The sequence below is a fragment of the Anomalospiza imberbis genome, chromosome 13 (genome assembly GCF_031753505.1).
Source record: "Anomalospiza imberbis isolate Cuckoo-Finch-1a 21T00152 chromosome 13, ASM3175350v1, whole genome shotgun sequence".
In the NCBI taxonomy this organism is placed as follows: domain Eukaryota; kingdom Metazoa; phylum Chordata; class Aves; order Passeriformes; family Viduidae; genus Anomalospiza; species Anomalospiza imberbis.
In genome coordinates, this window is record NC_089693.1 from 13,631,192 (window position 1) to 13,653,138 (window position 21,947).

A 21,947-nucleotide genomic window follows, 5' to 3' on the forward strand; every position below is an offset into this window, starting at 1 on the left:
CTTATCTGTTTCATAAAGAAAATAAAACACTTGCACTGCACTAGACATAGCCTGTTTTTTTGTTGTTGTTGTTTGCTTTTGGGTTTTTTTGGGGTTTTTTTGCCCTTCACCTGTTGACATATAGAAAATACTCTCAGTTTAAGGAAAGCTTACAACATTGTCATATAGAGCTTTTAGGAAAAATTTAAAACTACACTTAAGAATTGTTTCTATCAATAAAGTTTTATCTTCTTTTTCACTCAAGAGCAATGCTGCAGACCTCAGCCCCCCAAATAATCAAAATAGCCAATCTTCATTAAAAATAAAGCCGCAGAAATATTTAGGTAGATATAATTGCACAAATGTAAATTATGCCTTTTGCAGTTTTATTTTATTTTTTTAAAACTAGTGCACAATTAAGCAAAGCTCTGTCATTCACTGTGGCCTTTTAATTTAGATTTTAGGAAGTGCAACAGTACCGAAATGATATTTAGTGGAAGTCTGGTACCATCTTTGTGTTTAAAAATAAAATAGACTTGCATGTTTTCCACTGTTTTCAGTTCACCTACAAGTATAGAAATAAGTTAGTTATTTTCTAAATGTCCTGTAGAATTATTTTAATGTAGATGGCAATGCAGTAATGTGTTCGTTATCACCAAAATGAATAATTTTTGAAAAAAAGATTATATTTTATTTTATATCACCTATTACTGCTATTTCGTAGGAGAATAGATTTGTGAGTATACTTACTTTATTGTTTTATTTTGTGCATTTTATGGGTTGATTTAATATACCAGTCTATGTACAAGTATATTTTATTATTAAATAAATATTTATTTTTCTTATCATAGGCTGAGATTGAGCTCTTCTCCAAGGTGGAGAACCTGCATATTTTACAGTAGATTTCTACCATGCCTATTTTAAAAGGACAAAAAAAAAAAAAAAGTCAGAAGATATAGGTATTTTGCATATATGCAGTGTGTTGTGATCTGCTTTTTGGTGAACTAGCTTATATTGGGAATTTTTTTGAGAAATTACTCTTTTCCTTGAGAATTTTGAGAGTGTAAGAAGCTTTTTATAAACATGTTGCTGATGAGCACGTGTATAGATGAACAAATACACAGAGGTGTGGGGAGAGCTGGGTGTGTGTGGGGATTTTTTCAGTGCAGCAATTGCCGGTCTGGCGGCCGTCACTCTGAGCGCTGGGGCAGAGCGGAACGTTCATAATCCAGCGTGATGCTCAGATGACACGACAGCCTGCCTTGCTGTGCCTGTTATGCAGTAAATAATGTACTAAGGCTTCTAACATCCATGTAAAATGTTTTCCGTTTGTAAATTTTGGAGCAACCAGGTGCTAAGATTCAATTTCGCTTTTATTAGTATTGGGCCAGCTAGTACACAGGGAGGAAGGTACAATTAAAGCTGTTCTGTACCATATGCTGCCCACAGCAACTTACACAAGGTCAAAGCTAACATTTGTGAGTCAGGACAAATATAAGATCATCTGGAAAATCTCTAGGGGTACACGGCTGTGGACATTGAATAAAGAGAGGTAGTAAACACTGGTCAGCTGGATTTTTATTTCTTTCTGTTTCTCGCTCTTTTATTTCCCCTCCCCATCCCACTGAAAAATGACGAGTTAGAATTCATCAGCCCAAGAGAGTTTTCCCTGCTCCACTCCATTGGGTTGAACTGCCAATCTGCAGAGCAGTGGTCCCCTGCCAGAAGGGTGTCTTGTCTGGAACAAGCTTTATTAATGCTTTAAAGTGAAGGTTATGTCCATTTCCTTGGGCACATGACAGCAGCCAGGGATGGGCTCAGGTGCTGTATGGGCAGATCTGTATTTCTCAGAACGCGCGCACCAAAGAGGAGCACGCCTCGTTTGCTCCGTGCCTCGGCTCCCATTAGCACGTGCACAGCAAGGTCTGTCTGGAGAAATACAATAGTCTGTGCTGGAGGTGCACAACCGGAGAGTGGCTTCAGAGAAGAGAGGGACAGACGGGAAAGATACGGGCCTGTATCCACTGCTGCGTGTTTCTGGGAGCACTGCTGGTGCTGGGGATTCCTCCCGCAGCCCAAGCAGCCTTCTGAAATAGGGGAACAGGTTAAGAAACAGGCGGAGTAGTTTCATCTGTTCTGGTTTTTGTTTCCTGAAAATCTGAATTCAATCAGAAATTTTTGAAGACATAGTTGCATGTGTCCCTTAGTGACAGCATGATTTGAAGACTGTGGTGAAGAGATTTTGCTTAGGAAATAAAATATAAAAAGAATCTTCAAGCACTATATAAACACACATTTTTTCCTAATGTTTTTGCTGCCTTGCCTTCTTTTTCTTCCCCTCTCTAGTTCACACTACAATAAAAATAAAAACTAATAATAATAATAACAACAACAAAAAAACAAACCAGGCCAAAAGGTTTCTCTATACTGAATTTGAGATTTTTGCTAAGTTTGTCTCTCGCTTTTTAACATGACTTTAAAATTGTCATTCCCTAGGGAAGAAGCTAGGAAGTGCTTGTGCTATGTATCATTACAGTGGGATTCTGCATTTCAAAAATACTCAAATAGCCATGTATAACATGCCTAAACTGCATAAACATTTATTTAAGATGGAATTCAGTTTAGCTACTCTAAGAAGTTTGAATTTTATACCATCCTTAAAAAATATGGTTTGATTTGCAGACAGGACTGTTCTCTTAAAGGAGACTTTTATTTTCATTTTTGATGGTGAGAAGGGTTTTTTAAATGCATGAACCTTTACACATGGTATTGGAAACAAAAGTATGTTTGAGGATGTGGTGATACTGACTTAGTACACTAGAGCTCTTCATTTTATCATCTTCCTTAAATATCAGTTAGACAAGAATTTAGACTGGATCTTGGGTTTGGTTGGGGTTTTTTTTTTTGAAGCTTCTGTGTTGCTGTAAAGAGGAGTATGGAAAACTACAGTTAATATTCTACATTCCTGAAGTTTTAGTATATGATTTTGTCAGAAATACAATAAACATGAAAACAAGTTTCCTTTTCCTAGAACTGCCTTTCAGCAAAATTAGCTTTTGCTGCAAAACCTGCAGATAATACTCTGTAAAGTTCTGCCACATGTACAAATCATTCATCAGTGCGCACTTGCATGACTGATGCTGATGGAATGCAGATAGGCTACTTAGCAGAGTTTGCGAGCTACAGAATAGGTTATTCATCTTTACTGGCTTCAAAAAATTCTGTCTCAAGCAGCTTGACAAATATTTTCCTGAACTTCCAAGAATTGCTAATAACTATGCTTAAATGAGGAACATAATTCATAATTTCATAAACAGTGTGTGTGATGGGAGCCTTGGTCTTGAGATAGCATGAGCTCATCGGAAGTAAGTTTGGTTGCTTCACTGCTGGTTTTTTAATCTGCTTTTAACATTAATAATAAACATTGATAAATATTTGAGAATTTGAAACAGGAAAATTGCCTGAGAGGATGGATGCCAACAGGACTCCAAGTGTTATATTTATTAAATGCATTTATAGAACAAGACTTGGAAGTTTTACATAGCATAAAATTTGGTAAACCCAGATCTTCAATTACTGTTGAAGTTATTGGCACTTGTATTAGTAAACTGAAGCAACAGTGAGTAATATTTGAAATGTTTTAGATATATTAAGTCCATATAAGTTTCACGGTAGTGTTCTTTACCTGTGGTAATCACCAAGGCAGATTTCAGAACTGGGATGATGCTTTTGTTTTGATTAAATAAAGAGAAACCCAAATCAAAAGTCTGATGTTGTTCAGCTAATGTCTTTTCAGCTCTGAAGTCAGGCCCCCCCCACTACCCCAGATAAAGAAATCTGAGTTGTCATCCTTCTTTTCCTGCTAGAGAGATGTAAACCAATTCAGGGTGCAGGAGAGACTGATGTGGGTCTCTGACTTGACGTCCTCTGCAACTCGTTTGTCCTGCTTGCCTCAGCGGAGGCTATCAACCCTTCAGGAGCACTGCAGCATTAGGATTGATGTATATATTAGCACAGCTCCAAAAAAAGTCGAGTCCAAGACTTGATAAGTCATGTAAAAAAACTGATTTTGGCTTGCGTTTATCGGAAGGGGATTTCCCATTCATAATGGGAGAGTGTTTTGCTTGTCAGCATGGAGGCAAGTTCGGTGCCTTTGGGCACAGTGCTTTTGAGGGGATTAAAGATGGGCTCCTCTTCTACCTGCTGGAGACAGCCCTCTTCAAGGAGACTGCAAACAGGCTGACCTTTTAACAGTATTCCTTCCTTGTCTTAGTGGGAATGTCAGCCAGGAAAAACTGGTTTGATGCCTCCTGGATGTCAGTGTTATCAGTTTAATAGCTAAAAGAGGCCGTCTTGAGCAGCCACGTCATATTTTTAACTGCCTTACTCAGCTGTTGCAGAAGAAAAAGCCCTTTAAGTAGGACACAGAGTCCTACTGGGGAGCTGCTGCACAGCCATGCCAGCAGCCACAGGGGTATGTTTGGCTGGGTAGGGGTCCCACTGCTTGTGGGCCTTTCAGAGTGAGCAGACTGCTTGTCCTGATGCATTGCTTCCCCACTTAAAAATAAAATTCATCCTTTTTGTCAACTTTCTTATTTAAAACCTTTGTATTTTGCATATCATAGACTTTGGGTTAATTTTAGTAAAATTTCTCCTTTCCTTTTAAATTTTGTTTGTAGTAATGCAGCACAAAAATTATGATTAGGTCATTAACCAGAAAAAACCCGGCGCTCATCTGCAGGTGATCAGATGACATCAGAGGCCTGGTTTTAATTTGTGGGTAGTTCTGATTGTAACTAAAAGAGACTCGCTCCTTTTGTGGAATTGGCTGGCTATTTCCCCACATCTGGAGTTAATGAAGTCTTTGAGACCACATCAGTTGTGTTTTGCCGCAAGAACCCTTTGATCTGAAAAATCTAGACTGGCACAAGTGCAGCTTCATAACATTGCAGCTATGTTTTTGCAAGCTATAGTTAAGATACCAAAACAAGCAGAAACTATATGAAGTTACGTGTCTGTGCTAAGACTTTCATGTAGCTGTTTGGAAGGGCCTCTTTTACATTTATATAACTCATAACATTTTTATTATGTTAATGGCTTGTACATACATATTTGTAAATTATATATTTGTAGGAGTTTTTAATTCCCCTTTTGAGATAGTGTTTAATCAGTTTTTATAAATCACCCAGTTATGTAAAATGTTAAAATTTCAGTCTGAAGCTTGTGTTTACAAATCTCATTGATAACGTTGCAGTTTAAAAGAAGTAGAATTCATCACTGTAGGTGACTTCACATTAATCAGTGTACATCTCCATGGCAGTGTTAAATGTCATAAAGCTTTGTTTCCACTGCTGTCCTGTGACAGTGATAGATTATCCATCAGCTATAGCATATGCTGTGTTATTCTGCACAACAGAGAACTTGTAAATTAAGCCCAGTTTTACCTAATATGTTTGCAGTCTTACGAGTGCGAGTATTTACAATTTGACAGAGTGACATTTCTGTTAAAATATGTCCCAGGCATGGAATATACGTGCATTCATCATATAGAGTAAATACATATGTACTGCGAACATTGCTCAGAATGTATTGTCATTCTGTCACTCAGGTCTGGTAAGCATCTCTATTTTACGTCTATTCCATAAACTGAAAAATTTCGAGTAAAATATTGAGCAGCTTTTCGAAAAAAAAAATCATTTGTTTTCAATAAAAACCAATGGTAAACAAGTACGTAACTTAAAGTTTTGAGTTTCCCATTGGACTCCTCCTAACCAGGTGTCTGTTTACCTGCTGCCCTTTTCATTTCGTGGCTCGCCCGCACAGCCGTGCCCGTGCCCGTGCCCTTGTCCCGGCTCCACCGCGGTGGAATCGCAGAGATTTCGCTGCGATGGTGTTGCTGTGAAGCGAGGATCCCGGCCATTTGTTCCCACAACAGCAGGGCTGCAAAAGCCTTCGGCAGCGGGAGGAGGGGGATTGGGATGCAAATGGAGCGGGACTTGCCCACTTCACTATCCTCTATGTCCCTATCAGAACAGTCAGCCTCTGCGAGAACAATGCTTCTTTTTTTGGGGAACTTAGGCTTTTTTGTTGGTTGGCTTGGTTTTCCTGGCCCTTCTCTTGCTTGGTAAACAACATCTCAGGAAGACCAGGGAGAGTTGTGAACGCTGTAGAAACATATGTGTGTCTGTACGTGCATAGGAGGGGATCAAAATAATCACTTTCGAATGTTAGGGCATAGTGCACTTTTTAAGTTGCATTATATAAGCTTCAAAGTTGTGAAATTATTCATCATGTATGTATTTATGAAGTCATCTGTATTTAACAAATAAGGTAAACAGTTAAAAATAACACATTTTTTACTTCATAGCAAAAAGATGCTCCAGTTTCAATGCTACATTTTTATATTTTTTGCTGTCGTATATGTTGATTTGCTTTTTATTTAATTTATCTTCTAACACACACTAATCATTGCAATATTTGGTATAGAACAACTAATTATGGGTAAAGTCTTCGTCTTTGTGAATATAGGGCCTTGTTCATTTTACTGAACTTATTCCTGAATACACTTTATATTTCTTGTTAGAGTTGCTGCAGTGAAAGACTTTGAGTCGTTATGTTTATTTGGCATCTTACATTTTTAACTTGAAAAGAAAATTTGTTGCTCACAAGTTGAGAATGGGAGTTCCACTGTTGTGTTAACACTGAAAAAACAATAGTGTTGCTTTTCTTTAATGCTAGGCCAGTGTGAAAATTACGTGCTTGCTGTTGCAGTTTTAAGATTATTCCTGAGGACATGCATGCATGTTCTGATGGCTCTCCAAAGGCCTGCGAGTTTCTGAATGGATGATAACATGGCTGCATTAAAACCTTTCCATTTGTCACTGGGTGCTCTTTTCTTTCTGATTGTTGGGATGCCAGCTAATTAAGTATTCAAATAGGCATACAGTTGTTTTAAAATAAAATTTGTTTTGGGCCCAGTTGTTTTATCTTGCTTTTTTATCTTGAGCAACAAGTCTGTGCGAGTCATGTACTTAGAAAGCAAAATCAGCATTCAGGCTTTTATCAGGCCACCTGGCTGAGTTGGCACACCAGAAAGTGTGTTGTTAGGATCATTCTACTGTAGTTCCTCTGTACTGTGGCAACTTGCTAAAAAGCAAATAAAACAAGGGCAACAAATGCTGCGGCTTGCTACACTGTTCTTTTTTTATTTGTGCTTTCTCTCTATATATCTGTATGCTGTTGTGGTTTTTTTTTATGCATGACACCCAGTTATTGCTAACCTGCTTTTATTGCCCTCCAATATGTAGGTGTATGCACCATCCCCGAGTTCTGATGATTTCAACAGAGAATCTCCAAGTTACCCATCTCCTAAGCCACCAAGCAGTATGTTTGCTAGCACTTTCTTTATGCAAGGTGGGTAAAATGTCACTTGTCCTTTAGGCAGAAATCTGCAGTCAGACACTGTTTTACTGGGTGAATGGAGAAGTGTAAAGAGAACATATTGTGCTAGAGCTTATGGTTGAGTTTTATATACTTTTGAAACAGTTAGATGAAGGGAACTGTCTGTTGATGTAAAGTTTTTCTCATGACATTAATTGCTGACTGAAATTTAAAGGGATTACACACCAGGCCAGATGGACAGAATTCCCATCCTTTGATTTCTAGGGGCTTCAGAGCAGCACACTGGAGTGATAGAGAAAAATGAGGTGGGGGCTTATTGACTCTTCTGGAATTTGACTGTACAATATCAGCTAACAGTCTTACGTTCTCAAATGCTTGTATATCCAGCATGCCAGGAAAAAGGGGGTTGCACTGAACGAAACAAGAGCAGAATCCATTTCCTCAGCCTCACGTCACACAATTAGCTCGTGCTGCAGTCTGGTGAGGCTTTGGAGCACATTGAGAGCTCAGTGTCTCAGTACGGGAATTCACAGAGCACTTCAGTTTGTGCTACAGAAGGGAAACTGCACTGACACACAGGCTAAGGCTCATGTAATGTAGTCATTTCAGCTACTTAAATCTGCTGTTTTGAAATGTTTTTATATTTTTGTGGTGTTAGGGTATCTTAGACTATAAATTGCTTGTTTAGGTAAATAGATGCTTTGCAGTGTATGTTTACAATGAGTTCTATTTGGCCAAACTTCTTACCCCTCCACCTCCTTTTTTATTATTTCTTTCAGTCTGGACTTTTTATCAACACTCTTGATTTAAATCTGGCCTTACTGAAGGTCTGTGTAATTAGCAGGAGTGCGTGGTATTTTCTCAGCTGTGGTTGGATTATATTTCAGCTATAAAGCCTCTGTTGTTTCTTTGGTTTTTTAAAAATAAATATAGCAACAGTGTGGTGGTATGAAAATAGAAGATGCAGTATAAACTGGTCACCATTTCCTCACTGATATTAGTCTCAATAACTGAATTCTGTGTTTGTTTAAAATAATCTTGTAAAGGAACAGAGAAATTAGTATTCTTCATTAAATGCATTTTTCTTGTTTTCTTTTCTGCTGAAAAAATACTACCAAAAAAGATGGGACCCACAATTCTTCTGACCTCTGGAGTTCATCCAATGGCATGAGCCAGCCTGGCTATGGTGGGATGCTTGGAGGCTCCTCTTCCCACATGTCCCAGTCCGGCAGTTACGGCAGCCTGCACACACATGACCGTTTGGTAAGACTCAGCACACATTAATCTGTTTGTAGTCATGTATGGAGATCTAACTTATGAGAATTAACTTCTCGTTTGCTGCTCATGTATGTCAGTGAAAAACCCAGTTAGAAATCACAGACTTTGTGTATTATTAGATTTATGTCCTTTTAGTAATGTCTGTTGTATAAATAAAAATCTGTGGTTGTGTAGTTGTCTGTTCAGAGATTGGATGAGTCCCTTTGTTCTGTAATAAAGAGCTGGGTATTACATGTTTGGTATCTTAAAATATCAACATTTATATAAGGACTACTTAATGTCTTATGTCTGCTTCTCTTCTCTCCAGAGCTATCCCCCGCATTCAGTCTCACCTACAGATATAAATGCTAGTCTTCCTCCAATGTCCAGCTTCCATCGTGGCAGTACCAGCAGTTCACCTTATGTAGCTGCCTCACACACTCCACCTGTCAATGGATCAGATAATATTCTGGGTAAAAACTTCTTCCTGATTTTTTTTTTTTTCATTTTATAAGAAAATGAAATTTAGGGCTGCATGACGCACAGAATTAGTAAGATTTAATTTATGGCATGCTTATAGATCAGGAAAAATTCACCACTGTCATATTTCTGTCCTCAGTATGCCTGAGATAAGGCAAATTGTTTTTCAGTCAGCTTAAGACTTACCCATTTTTATTTGCTTTCACAGTCAAGCCTGTGCTCAGGGACTGGATGTGTGTGACTTAATGGCCACTGTCCCTCCATAGTTCAGTGTGTGTGCGTGTCCATATAGGCCGTTGTGGCACTGAAATTTTCAGAGCTGCTGTGTCACCAAAGCACTGCTCTGGAGAAAGGCAGGAAGGCTGCTTCTTAGGAGAGGTTGATAAAGTCCATCGTAAATTCCTCTCTTAACAGTTTTAGAGATTACAGAGTAGCCAGTGTGGTGCCTGGTTTAGTCTCCTCTGTGCTTACCTAGGAAGCAAGAAATACAGGATGATCATCTGTTCCTTGCACATATTTGCTCGTCTTGAGATACAGCTGTAGAAGTGAAATGCTTGTAGATGCTCCTTGTCGGTTCAATAGGATTTGCACTTAGCTTCATTTTAAGAAAGTGGAATTTAGTTAGGGTGACTATGTTACCTTTGATTTGGGAACACATTTTACACCAAGATCTTTAAACAGAACCCAGTTAGTGAATCTACATGGGAAATTCAGGCTGGAAAATCCAAGTTTGTCACAAACTTGGAAACAGCGAGCGTTGCATTATTTAGATTTCTGATGTGAATGGCTTACATTCACATTCAATACATTTTTTGGCTTTAGAAGTTGATAATTGGAGAAAGAAGATTTGCTTTTAAAGGGTCTGTCTTCTACAGCAAAGCAGATATTTCTGAGGATTCAGTTCCTCTCTGTGTTTCCAATTGGCAGGGCTTCAGACTTCCTCTTGGCTTAATGGTGTGTGGAGCAAAAGGGCACGCAAAGCTGCTGACATGCAACTGAGAGCAGGGGTGACAGAAAGCTCAGTGCTCTCAGGGACTTTTTAAATTAAAGATGAGAGTACAACACAGGGAATTAGAGCAGGGGGAGCAAGGAGACACACAAGGAACTATTCTGTGAATTTGGCTTTAAGAATTAATTAAATGTGCAGCACTTCAGGGATAGCAGTTTAGAAATAAGCTGCAATAATGTAATTTTCTGATTTTGATTTTCTTTTTCCTATTTCATTAAAATTAGACTATGATCCTAGAAAATAATTTGTCTTTTTCTAGCTACTTTCAGTTGTTGGTCCTTAAGTTATCACAGTGATACTGTGTTTGACTTTTAAGAGGAGAGCATCTAAATGTAAATCTAATTGTTTTAATTAAATTTTTAAGTCTAATGAGAACTGATTCTATTGACACTGACTTCCTCAGAAAATCCATTTAAAAAGTTGTTGCTCAACTCTATGTGATGAATAAAATAATAAAAGTAAATAAAATTTCAGCTTTAAAAATAAGTGTTGGGTTTACTTTCCACATTACAGGAAACAGAGGAAATGGTGCTGGAAGCTCACAGACAGGTGATGCACTTGGAAAAGCATTGGCATCTGTAAGTAGCAGTTAGAATATTCAGATCTGAAACACATATTTTAATCCATTATTTATGTGTCATTCATTTGATAATATCAAACCAGGAATTTTCATATATAAAGTCAAAACAATATACTGTGATGCAATTTCATACTAGAAAAATGTCCTTTTTAAATGCAAGTGAAAATGCTTTTATTTGAAGAAGACTCATTCTGAATACCTTTTTCTTCAGTGATTAAAAGATTTAAGGCAGATCTGGTTTAAAAAGCTGGTTAGACAAACTAAAAGATAATCACAAAAAGTTGATTTTGATTTTTTTTTCTGAAGTGTTTTAGGTAAAGTCAAATATTTTTAACATTAGTCTTAGAGCAGATCCTGCCTCAAAGTTTAAAATGTTTTCTCAGTGGCCTTATAAAACTGAGAGGTTTGAATGCTGTATTGTATAGCTATAATCCATGGAACAGCCTTTAGAATGTTGTATATGCATAAATTTTAACTTTTAACTCCTGTTGGAATAACGTAAAACATGGCAAGTATCTTCAATCTACTGTAAGTTCTGTTTCCATATGCATGCATACAGTAATTATTTTTTCATTAGTACAATCAGATGTACTTTTTATAAAAGAGTAATTGTTACACAGCAGCAGAAATTTCAGAATTGGGAATGGTTGCTGGGGAAGCACTTTGTATTTCTTGTATGGAGGAAACTTTGCAGCCCTAAATGACTGTCCCTGTGCTGGCTTCTGCATCCCTCACCTCATACCAGTGAATGCAAATGTGCATATTCGTGCAGATCCTGTTACCCTTGCATCCCTCAGAGGGTCATATGTTACAAGATTACCAGATCTGATAATGTCTGTAATGTCCATACTGGGGAGGAGAACTCTGACCTGCTGGCTTTGAGGAGAAAAATGTTCCTGTTGCTTTTGGGGATTCAGCAAGTAGATAACAATTTGGGAGTCCAGAGGGCAGTTAATGCTCTCTTTTGGTCTGTTTGAGACCTGTCAGAAAAGAACAGGGATCATTTTGCCTCCTAGAAATAGCCATGCTTATATACTCCAGGCTGTTCATTGCTCTGCACATGTATTTGGGTGTCTGCTGTTCTGCAGCCTGAACAAAATTTTGTTGTTAAGTCTGACACACTGGCCAGTTAGACCTGCGGGACTTTGTGACATTTTCCACTGCTCTCCTTTTCTAAATGATTTTCTCATCCTTTCAGGTATTTTTGTCCAAGTCACTAGCTGAGAAAGCCGGGCTGATGTTTTGAGGAAAAACTAAATATATTGCGAGTAGAAGTCAGGGCAGAAATGTTTAATCTAACTGGTGGGTGGGCTCTGGTTGTCATAGAAACTTGTTTCTGTCATCCCGTGTTGTTGCTTGGCAGGAGCAGCCAGGTCATTCCATAAATCATTTCTGTCATAGCTGATGGTGATGCATTCCATCTGCTCTATCAGTGCATGCCATAGTCTGCACACTTCAAATCCCTCGCCTCATCCATCTGCTTCCCCCGCACCACGCGCACCCAGCACACTCCCTGCGCTCCTTCAGCGAGAGCACGGCTCGAGGCTGGCCGAGGAGGGAGCTGGGCTCTCCTGCAGGTGAAGCTGACACACATGAATTTTGACAGCTAGGAAATCAAGAATATTTTTCTGTTTGAACAAAGTTTTATTTAAATACTGTGATTGTCATGCCTTTTTTTTTCACATTAAGATGCCACTGTATTCCTTTCTGTTTTGGCTTTAAATGCTGCTGCTGCAACTGATGAGAGGAATTTCTAGTTCTAAAATTCTGTTGATGTACATCTCACAATAGGTCTTTCATGTGTGAAACATCAGAGGATACGACATTTGTTCTTCAGTTTAGGTATTAAAGACCATACAGAATAGTATGTGATTAAACATGTAAGGCCAGATAATACATTTGCAAAGGTTCTTTTATTTTAGGTTTAAGCCTGGATAATTGTGGTCTTAATCTCAGGGTAGGCAAGAAAGAGAATTGTACATGAAAGTATTTACACAAAGTTCCCAAAGCCCTGTGGATTATGCATTAGTTTGGATAATGAACTGGTATAGATAGAAAGAAAAGAAAATCTGGGTATTCGTGCCATTTCTAATGTGTTTCCCTGAACATTTGCCAAACAATAACCCTTTAAGATTGTGCCCATGGAGGGTTATATGGCAGGAGAAACATCTGGTTTATTTCATTGCCTAATGCCAAATCAAAACACTTGGTCTTTAATTTAGAGGAGATCAAACAGGAGGACTGTTTAACTTTGTTGATTATATCAGACCTCTTTGTGATAACTTATGTTTTGATTCCTACCTCAGCACTCGGGTAAAGGCCTTTGTACCGTCTTGGTAGTTAAATAGCCACTGGTCCCTTCACAAAAGAAAAGAAAATGTAGGGAAGTTGACTTCTAAAAGTAATTCATGAATTAAGTTTCTTTGTTGCTTTAGACTCAATAACATTAACATAACAAAGCCTAACTGAAATGTACACTGTAGTGTTTAAAAAATTGGACTAACAGCTCCGAGGTTTGGCTCTGCAGGCTCTCAATTGTGCAGCTTTTGTCTAAGAGCCTTTTCATTAGACCCTGGCATATTGGCACCCCACTGATTGGAATGGACCATGACTGATAGGAGGAGGAGTCTCATTTGTTGCAGTAAAATGAGTCATGTTACCGTTTAAGCCTGGCAGAAGGTGTCAGGGTTGTTCATCATTGGTCATTTAACAGCACAGCAGCCAGGGACTGCATGCAGAATGAATTCTGACCTCGTATTTTAGTTGGGACTTTGCTGTACTGTAGATTTTCCCTGTTAGAAAATACAGCAAAATAAAATTAGCAGGTACGCCTGTTAAAAATGAGAAGTTTCAAAGAAAACTTCTTGGCCTTTGAATTTATTTTAATTTTCTGTATCTTATCTGTCTGAAACTCTCTGCAGTTCTTATACTGACACCCAAGATTTATTTTTATGCTGATGTACAATGCATGAATTTCCTCCGGTAGTATGAGGTAGTTTGTTCTAAATATATTTCCTTTCTAGCATGTATGAAAAGGAGGAAGCATTTCCATTAGACAACTGATGGTCTTTTCTAATGGAAAAGTACGGTATACCAGGAAGGAGCATGTGGTCTATCAGGTCCTGGTTTTGTCAGTTCAGACAATACAATATGGAACTTAATGAAGTTATTGTCAGCTAAATGCTGAAATGTCATATTGTCTGTGTGAAGAGACATCAACCACACTGCCAGTGAAGATTTTTTAAACTGCCATCTGATGACTAACAAATCCTGGTCTCTGCTCAAGTAAAACAGGTTTGAACCGATGACCTATAAAAATATGTTCTGAAGTCCATAGTCAGCCTCTAAATCTATTCAATTCCCTTCATAAAATGAATTTTCCCAGTGTCTTGAGATTTTAACTTTTAATTAAAGCTTTAAGCATTATGTCTTCTATTTTTACCAATAGTTTTAAATTTCATTATTAGCAAGGAAAAAATTGTTGTAAGTTGAAGTTTAATATCTCAAGAGGCCAATTGATACTGAAATAAGAGAGAAGCATGTTATGTGCTGCAATACATTGCAAGAGGAGCAAAATTTCAAGTGTTTTTTGTTTGGTAGGTACCACTAATAAGAGAGCCTGAATGCTTTCTTGATATTTTGTGAAGGATTAATTTTTAGCCGATAACATGTGTTGACTGCTAAAATCTCTCTCTAAAGTTTGGAAAACTATTATTGATTGGCATTTTCCTGAAGTTTTGTTTGATATAATTAGCTGTGTACTGTGAACTCTTGTGTGAATCGTTCCCCTGCAGAGACAAAAAGGCTGTAATTTCTGCTGCTCTTAAATGAGCAGGAAGGTCAGTTATACTTGTGTCACTATGAAATAGAGACTGTGCTTATTTGGACAGCTGCTTGAAAATGAAAGTTCTTTGGACATTTTTAGAGTCTTGAGTGTAATAAAGCAGAGCTATGATTGAAGGATCAAATTGCATTTTTTATCAATCCAGAATCAAGAGTGACAATTAAAACATGAAAAAGAATTCTAATAGCTTTTTTTCCTGTGTATTATAACATATATTGATATAGAATCTCTTTGTCTCTCGTCAGATTTATTCTCCTGATCATACCAGCAGTAGCTTTCCATCGAATCCATCAACACCAGTTGGGTCACCATCGCCTCTTACAGGTACAGACTGGCCATTTGTCAATACCTTGTTTGTTGTTTCGAAAATGTCCTGTTCGGAATCACAGTGAAATCAGCATTAACTTCCTTGCATAACTGCTTCTGCATTTTGGTTATTTTTCCATTGTACAGAAGAAGATTTATAAATCCAGATTCTTAGACATTTTGTTAGGGGCACTCACTTGTGTCCTGGCAACTTGCTTTGAAAATTAGCTAATTAAAATAATGTTTGGAAGCATTAACTGACCATACGTATGTGGGCTATAAAGATATCTGTATGGATTTGCACTGTCTGAGAGAAAAAGAGTGATTGATTTGATTTGATTTGGGTTTTTTTTAAAGCTATATGTTAAAGCTCTGTGGCAGCTTTCAGTGACAAGCACAGCAGATGTGTGTTCCCTCTAATGAAAATATAGTAGGCTATGAGACTATCCAACTTGTACATAAGATAGCTTTTCATTCATGTATTTCATGAATGTTTTCAGTCTATGGGAGAAGAATTTCTGGCATTTTTTTAAATAAATGCTGTGTATTGCAGCCACCTCTGTCACCTGTGCTTTGTGTGTTTGTAGTGTGAATGTGGGAAGAAGCATTCCAGTGTGGAGATGAACTGTGGGCAGCTGCCTACAGCTATTAGTGGTAGTGCAGCTTTCACAGACACTGTGGCCTCAGCTGTCTAGTAAAAGTTGAACAGCTGTTCTCCATATAGAGAGGACTGTGAAAGCTCCATTGACTTAAATTTGTTGTTTAACAAAGAACTAGAATTACAAGTAAGATGATGTAACTTTAACCCTGTTCTTTCCTATAGTGCAATTTGTTAAATTATTTAACATTTATACAACAATCTGTTTGCCTGTTCTTTGTTGTTTAATATATCCCTACAGGCTTCTGGCCATTGGTCACTTTTTTGTAAATGTTGTGCTTCTTATAAAACAATAAAATTACCTTAAGGTGAAAAGGGTACAGAATGAGCTTAGCTGAACGCTTTTGTAATCTAGATGAATAAATTAGTAAAGGTATTGCATGCAAAATGCAGTCATAATCATATGGCTGTGCATATGCATATCTCTATCTGCAGTGTCACTCAAAACCTCCATCATTCATGCTTCACTCCTATTTAATGGACACTGCTCTAGTTTTCTGTGGATGTAATGGATTAATGAATATCTGACATGGCTTACCTGAGCAGCTGCTTTGGGCATTTCTTTTCTATTATTGAATAATCCATGTTGAATTGAGTAATGATGGGATTAATGGGATTTTTGATTTAGTGATTGCAGTTGACAAAAATGTTTTGTGTATTCTGTTGTACTGAAAAGGCAGATCAGACCAGAAAATTATTATTATTTTCTTTTAACATCAAAGCAAGTATTAAAACTATTTTGTGGCTGGAAGAAAGAAGTTCTGGCATTTCAAAGTATTTAAAATTTTAAAGATCCCAAAGAGGTTTGTTTCAGGAGTTGCCTTATGAGACACTGCACCTCGTTTTGTAAGCGTGGAAGAACTTGCTAATTTCTGAGTTTAGAATACAAATTTGAGGTCACTAAAATTTGTGTTTTCCTTTTGCTGTTGTTGTCTTGGCCTGTTGCGACCTGTATGAAATGGACAAATTTGCACTTTGTGTTCCTTATTCTGGATTCTGATGGTTAAGACAGTAGTAGACATAAGCAAATAATACTGGCATCCTTTTCAGGCTCAAACTTAGCATCTGCTTCACATTTATACCCTCCCACCCTCTTTAATTTCAGTGATACAGAATTTATCAAGCCTTTGGTAAATTGCTCCAGTAGTTAATTACCTTCATTTATGAATCTGGACTTTTATCTTTATTCCCAGATGAGTCACTAAGAGCACGGTGAAGCACAATGTGAAGTAATTACTACTGCATTTATTGCTATTTATACTCCTGGTAGCCATTTTCTGTCTTGACCCAAAAAGTTATTGCAGATAAAACCAATGTTTTATGTGTACTGAAATAATATATTTTGGAGCATTTTAGCCTTTGTTGTCATTTTCCCCTTTTGCAGTTAGGTATTTGTTTACTTAGCATTTGTAGTATTACAGATTGCTTAAGTCGTAATTTGCCCATGCTTTAATTGTGAATTACGGTAGGAGTACTCTGTTTACCAGGGAAAGCACTGGCAGTACCAACGTCATGAGACCTTGGGGTTCATAAGCTCATGACTGACTCTTTGCCTCTTCTGTTGCTGAATGAGGATTAATGACGTTTTTTAATTCAGTTAAGTAAAAGCTTGGAGAACAACTTGATGAAAACCCCCAAGTATTATGAGACAATAGTGCGTGTCTCGCCTGCCCTGCCCTCATTTAATTTCTAATTTTACATAAACATGCCCAGAGCTGAGCATCTTGCATAGTTTTAATGGTTGTGTGCACGCATGTGAAGTTTATATAGGGATCTGAATGGTGGGAGCCTCGGTATTTTAAGAATCCTTCTGCAGGATCAGGCATTCAGGAGGTTCGGTGGGTTCTGAGGATGCAGAGCCAGCCCTCTGCAGCTCCGAGTGTGTTTGAAAGGGGAGCCAGAGGATTAGTGTTGGGGAGACTAGGGGTAAGAACAATACTGCAGTGATTGCTGTCGGTGACCCCTGTAAATCCTAACACTTGCCTGGCTTATTTGTTTTTTAATGCTGCTGTGTTGGTGCTGCCCTAAAAGCTGCAGTTGTTAATTGCAGGGCTTGTGGTGCCAGGATGCTTTTTAACATAATTGGTGGATTTCATGCACAAACTTCTAGGAGGGGGAGTGGAATGAGGCAAGCAGGAAATCGGTGCCATCTGGCAACCTGCAGCCATGGAGGCAGAGTGCCACCGCTCGGGAAGAGCCCCGGCAGTGCCGAGGTGTGACTGCAAGCTGCAGGTCGCGGTTGGGTTGGGCATTGCACAGGAGGAGTTGGTTGTTCCCCCGCTTCTTTTCCTTTTGTCTCCTTTGTTAGATGCCCCACTCAGTTTTGTTCTGGGCTTACACTATAGATATAGAACCTTCTTCAGTTAAAGCCCCCAAACAAATGTGTTGGAAGAGGTGCACAGGCTTTCAGAATGTTTGCTGCTCACCTGGCCACCTTCTTGCTTTATCCTGAGCTGCTGCTGTGCTGCAGGGAGTGGTACTCTGAGTTCTGATAGCAGGAGTGCTCCTGACCACAGTCCTGTCTCTAAAAATGGAGTTCTGAGCAGGGAAAAATTTGAACATTATGCTGAACCAAAATACTTGATAGTTTTTTTCATTAATGGCTATGCAAAAATAAGTGGGACTGCAAGCATTATTCCCAAGCTCAGGAATGGCAGCAATGCAGACGGAGACTACAGGTCCAGACCCAGAGTAGCTGTGTGAAGTGAAAATCGGTAATTATAAACTTACTCACTGAATTCTTTGTATTTTAAAAGAGAATTCCAACACAATTATGGCAGCTCTGGACTTTCATGAAATAGGAGATTTTTATTATTTTTTAATTAGAAAGGAAATATTTAGGTATTTTAATAATTTTAATAGCTATGCAAGCTGTACTCTTTTTGTTAAATAAAACCTTGTCTTTAAAAGGTAACTACTTGCAGCTCTCTGAACAAAGGAACTGTAATGTTATTAAACCTTTTCCCAGTTTTCCAGACGCACAGCTCTGGCTGTTATTGAAAGAACAAGCCCACAGGCTCTTCCTTTAATGAGCTGCGTTGGATTGTATATCCATAATTTATTAATGTAATTGCTTTATTATTACATTTGTATGGCTGAAAGGAAGCTGTCTCTAATGGCCATAGAAATTCATGTAGTATCTTTATAAAAGATGCATTATTAGTTGGTGAGAAAAATTCATGTTGTACTACTTCAGGCTTTGTGTTAAAAGTACTGCTTTATTAGATATTGCATTTCACATCTAATTGTTTTTAAATTTTACATGATAATTAGGTATATTTATGTCAGATTAGAATGGCTATGTTTTTGAATTTGAAGTGTATAGGTAATATTAATTTAATTGTCTATTTGTTGCACAACCAGTGATTCTTCTGTGATTTACCTTAAGTATATCTGAAATACCAAATGGGAATGACTTAGATGTATTTTTACTCTTCTAAATTTGGAATGCATTGCAAACTAAAATGGTATGGTATACAACTAGACTAGATAAAGCTTTTAGATCCAGTTTTAAGTTTTTGTGTTTAGTAGAGAAGTGTCAAAAAAATGGTTCTCCGGTTATCCTTAACTTGGTGCCTTTATTTGATGACTTTAAATATTTTTGTTGTGTATTTTAACAATATAAAAAATGCACCTTCATACACTGAACAGAAGCTGAAGAAGAATTCAGCAGGTTTTTCCTGGTGACACAGGCAGCAGCAGGTATTTCAAATATGGTGTGTGTGTATTTAGTCCACTTTTTAATGTTGAAGTACTTAGACGATGTCACCGCTTTTGTCACTGACATTGATCTAACCCAAAGATGCCAGGATATGAAAATTATCCCTCAATAAGGCAGAATGAAGGAATTTGTCCTCCTTTGTATACCCATATGTTAGCTTACCTTTATGCAGAATATGTTGGGTTTAATTATGTTGAGAAATACAGTCTCTGCTTCCCACTTCTGCTGGGTAAATCTGTGCACTAACCTAGACAATTTTGACAGGTGCCAGTCAGTGGTCGAGGAGTGGAGGACAAGCCCCCTCATCTCCCAGCTATGAAAACTCTCTACACTCCTTGGTAAGAATTGTTGAAAGCAGCATAGGACTTTTTACTTAGGAGTTGAAGGCTTGGTTTTGTATAAATCCTGCATATCATTAAAGGAAACACTAGGATAGCATTACAAATGAATTCTTTGCTAACAAATGGCCTGTTCAGTTGAACAATATAAGACGTGCAGGGTGTGTCTTTCACCATCTGTTCCTTGGGCATCAGGCTTCTGTGCTGAGGACAGCTGGTGCTAAAGCGCTGTTATGAGATTCTGGTACCTTTTCACAAATCCATAGCTAATTCTTATCTAAAGTTCAGTCTGGAGAAAGATAAAGACTTCATGCCTCCGCATTTACTTGTCCTTCCCCCTCTCCCCCTCAAATGGCTGTCTCTGGGGCCTGTTTGCATTACACTGTTATTAAAGTATTAATACATTTTATTTGTAATTATTTTTTGTTGTGGGGAATGTTCATTTATTAATTAAACATTTTACAGAAAAACACACAGGCAGTAATCTACAGCATTGTAAATTTTCTTCTTTTGAGGATTCAGCAGAGGATTTCAGTTACTGACTTCCTTCTTACATTTCCGATACAATATTGGGAAGGAAACAGGGAAAATTTGAGGGAAGGTTTTGATTACTTGCTTAATATTTCTAGTTTCCACAGATGTAATTTCTATTTTTTTCTGTCTAACAAGAATAAATTATAAGTTAAATCAGATTTCTTTTCTTCAATATTTTTGCAATTAAATATAATTGTTATGTACATCTTAGAATCCTAACATAACTGCAGTATTAAATATTAGCCTTTTCTTATCTTAATAAAATCAGATCTCTGTTGCATTAACTTGACTAACAATTTATTGCTGACATGCACATCAGCTGTTTCCTCACCTCTTTTTTGAATTAATCTTAACCTGTGCTTTGCTTCCTGTTCTGTCTTGACTTTGCCAGAAAAATCGAGTTGAACAGCAACTTCACGAGCATTTGCAAGATGCAATGTCCTTCTTAAAGGATGTCTGTGAGGTACTATTTCACTTTAGATGGTGCCTTTTTGTGTTTCAATTAACGCTTCCTTCGGATTCCCCATTAAAAACTTAAATTAGTGTAGTGTATGACCCATCTTTTGACTCCAACATCCTGCTATTTCAGTTTCTGGAGCTGCAATGTCGGAATTGGTTTTGCTTTGGGTTTTTTTTTGATGTTCCTTTTAATAAAAGAAAATAATTTTACAGACTTTGACAGTTTTATTTCTGAAATACCTAATCTGTTTGAAGGTCTATTTTAAAAAATGATAACTTAAAGTTTTGTCCAGTTTTTTTGTAATACAGATTCTCAAAAAACCACTGCCTCTCTTAATTGTTTCCAGCATGGTGAGGCTGATTTTATGATCATTCTTTCTTGTCCTGCATTAGCTTATTTTGTAGCAATTCCTTTTTTTCTTTTCATGCCATATAATAGCAGCTCAGTAACATTAACCTTATAATAAGCTTCACTTTCAAAGCTGCCACCTATTTGTGGAATGAATGCTATCTTGAACAAAATCTCCAGATAATATTTTCTTTTTCCTGTTTGTTTGTAGTGCTGGTAGGTGCTCTCAAAGTCTTTTGATACTATTTTGATACCACATTTCATCTTCTATCTTAAAACCTCCGAGATAGACTCTGTTGTGGTGAGAGAGCCTGGGGATTTATTCAGTAACGGGTGTTCCTGTCCCTCTTGCATCCCCACAGCAGTCCCGGATGGAGGATCGCTTGGACAGACTCGATGATGCCATCCATGTGCTGCGGAACCACGCTGTGGGGCCTTCCACAAGCCTGTCAGCTGGCCATGGAGACATCCATAGTTTGTTGGGACCATCCCACAATGGGCCAATTGGAAGCCTGAACTCAAACTATGGAGCATCCAGCCTCGTAACAGCCAACAGACAAGCATCCATGGTAATGATGTTATAAAACATGAGTATGTTTATGCAAAGCAGCTACAGCCAATGCACTGAAACTATTCTAGAGCCTACTGAGGTAGAGCTGGGCTGTAAGACTAATATTTATCAGGAAGAAACCACTTGAGATTCTTGTGGAGGAAAAGATGGCAGACAGCTTGCACCTGCTATGGGTTTCCAATTAGAATGTTGGAGTGGGGGTGGGCAGAAATGAAGGGGAGGAAAAAGATGGGAAAACTTAGACTTTGGCCTGGTCAGTGGCCCATAAAATCCTGCTGTGACCATATGCAGAAAGCTGAAACTTTCTGCTGAGAGCGTTTCAGCTTATACATGCATTTTTTCCAGATGTGTAATAATTGGCAGAACCATTTTCTTCTTGAAATGGTGAATAGGGAGATTGAATGGGAAAAGCAGTCGAGAAGGACTGAATTTCAAGTGTTCTGGTCTGGAAAAGCTGTTTA

The 21,947-nt window shown here is 37.9% G+C and overlaps 1 protein-coding gene across 13 annotated transcripts in view; it reads left to right on the top strand.

The window, feature by feature from the left end:
- The window catches only part of TCF12 (transcription factor 12), a 162,312-nt gene that overhangs the window by 123,157 nt on the left and 17,208 nt on the right, over nt 1-21,947 (top strand). For 6 of the 13 annotated variants that reach the window (XM_068204050.1, XM_068204046.1, XM_068204048.1 and 3 more), the window contains 8 exons: nt 7,287-7,392; nt 8,504-8,643; nt 8,966-9,110; nt 10,640-10,704; nt 14,796-14,874; nt 19,500-19,573; nt 20,499-20,570; nt 21,278-21,484. In XM_068204050.1, the coding sequence (XP_068060151.1) occupies nt 7,287-7,392; nt 8,504-8,643; nt 8,966-9,110; nt 10,640-10,704; nt 14,796-14,874; nt 19,500-19,573; nt 20,499-20,570; nt 21,278-21,484 (888 nt within the window). Of the gene's footprint in view, nt 1-6,081; nt 6,104-7,286; nt 7,393-8,503; nt 8,644-8,965; nt 9,111-10,639; nt 10,705-14,795; nt 14,875-19,499; nt 19,574-20,498; nt 20,571-21,277; nt 21,485-21,947 lie in introns of those variants that run through there. The other 7 variants (XM_068204053.1, XM_068204051.1, XM_068204059.1 and 4 more) reach the window with 4 other exon arrangements.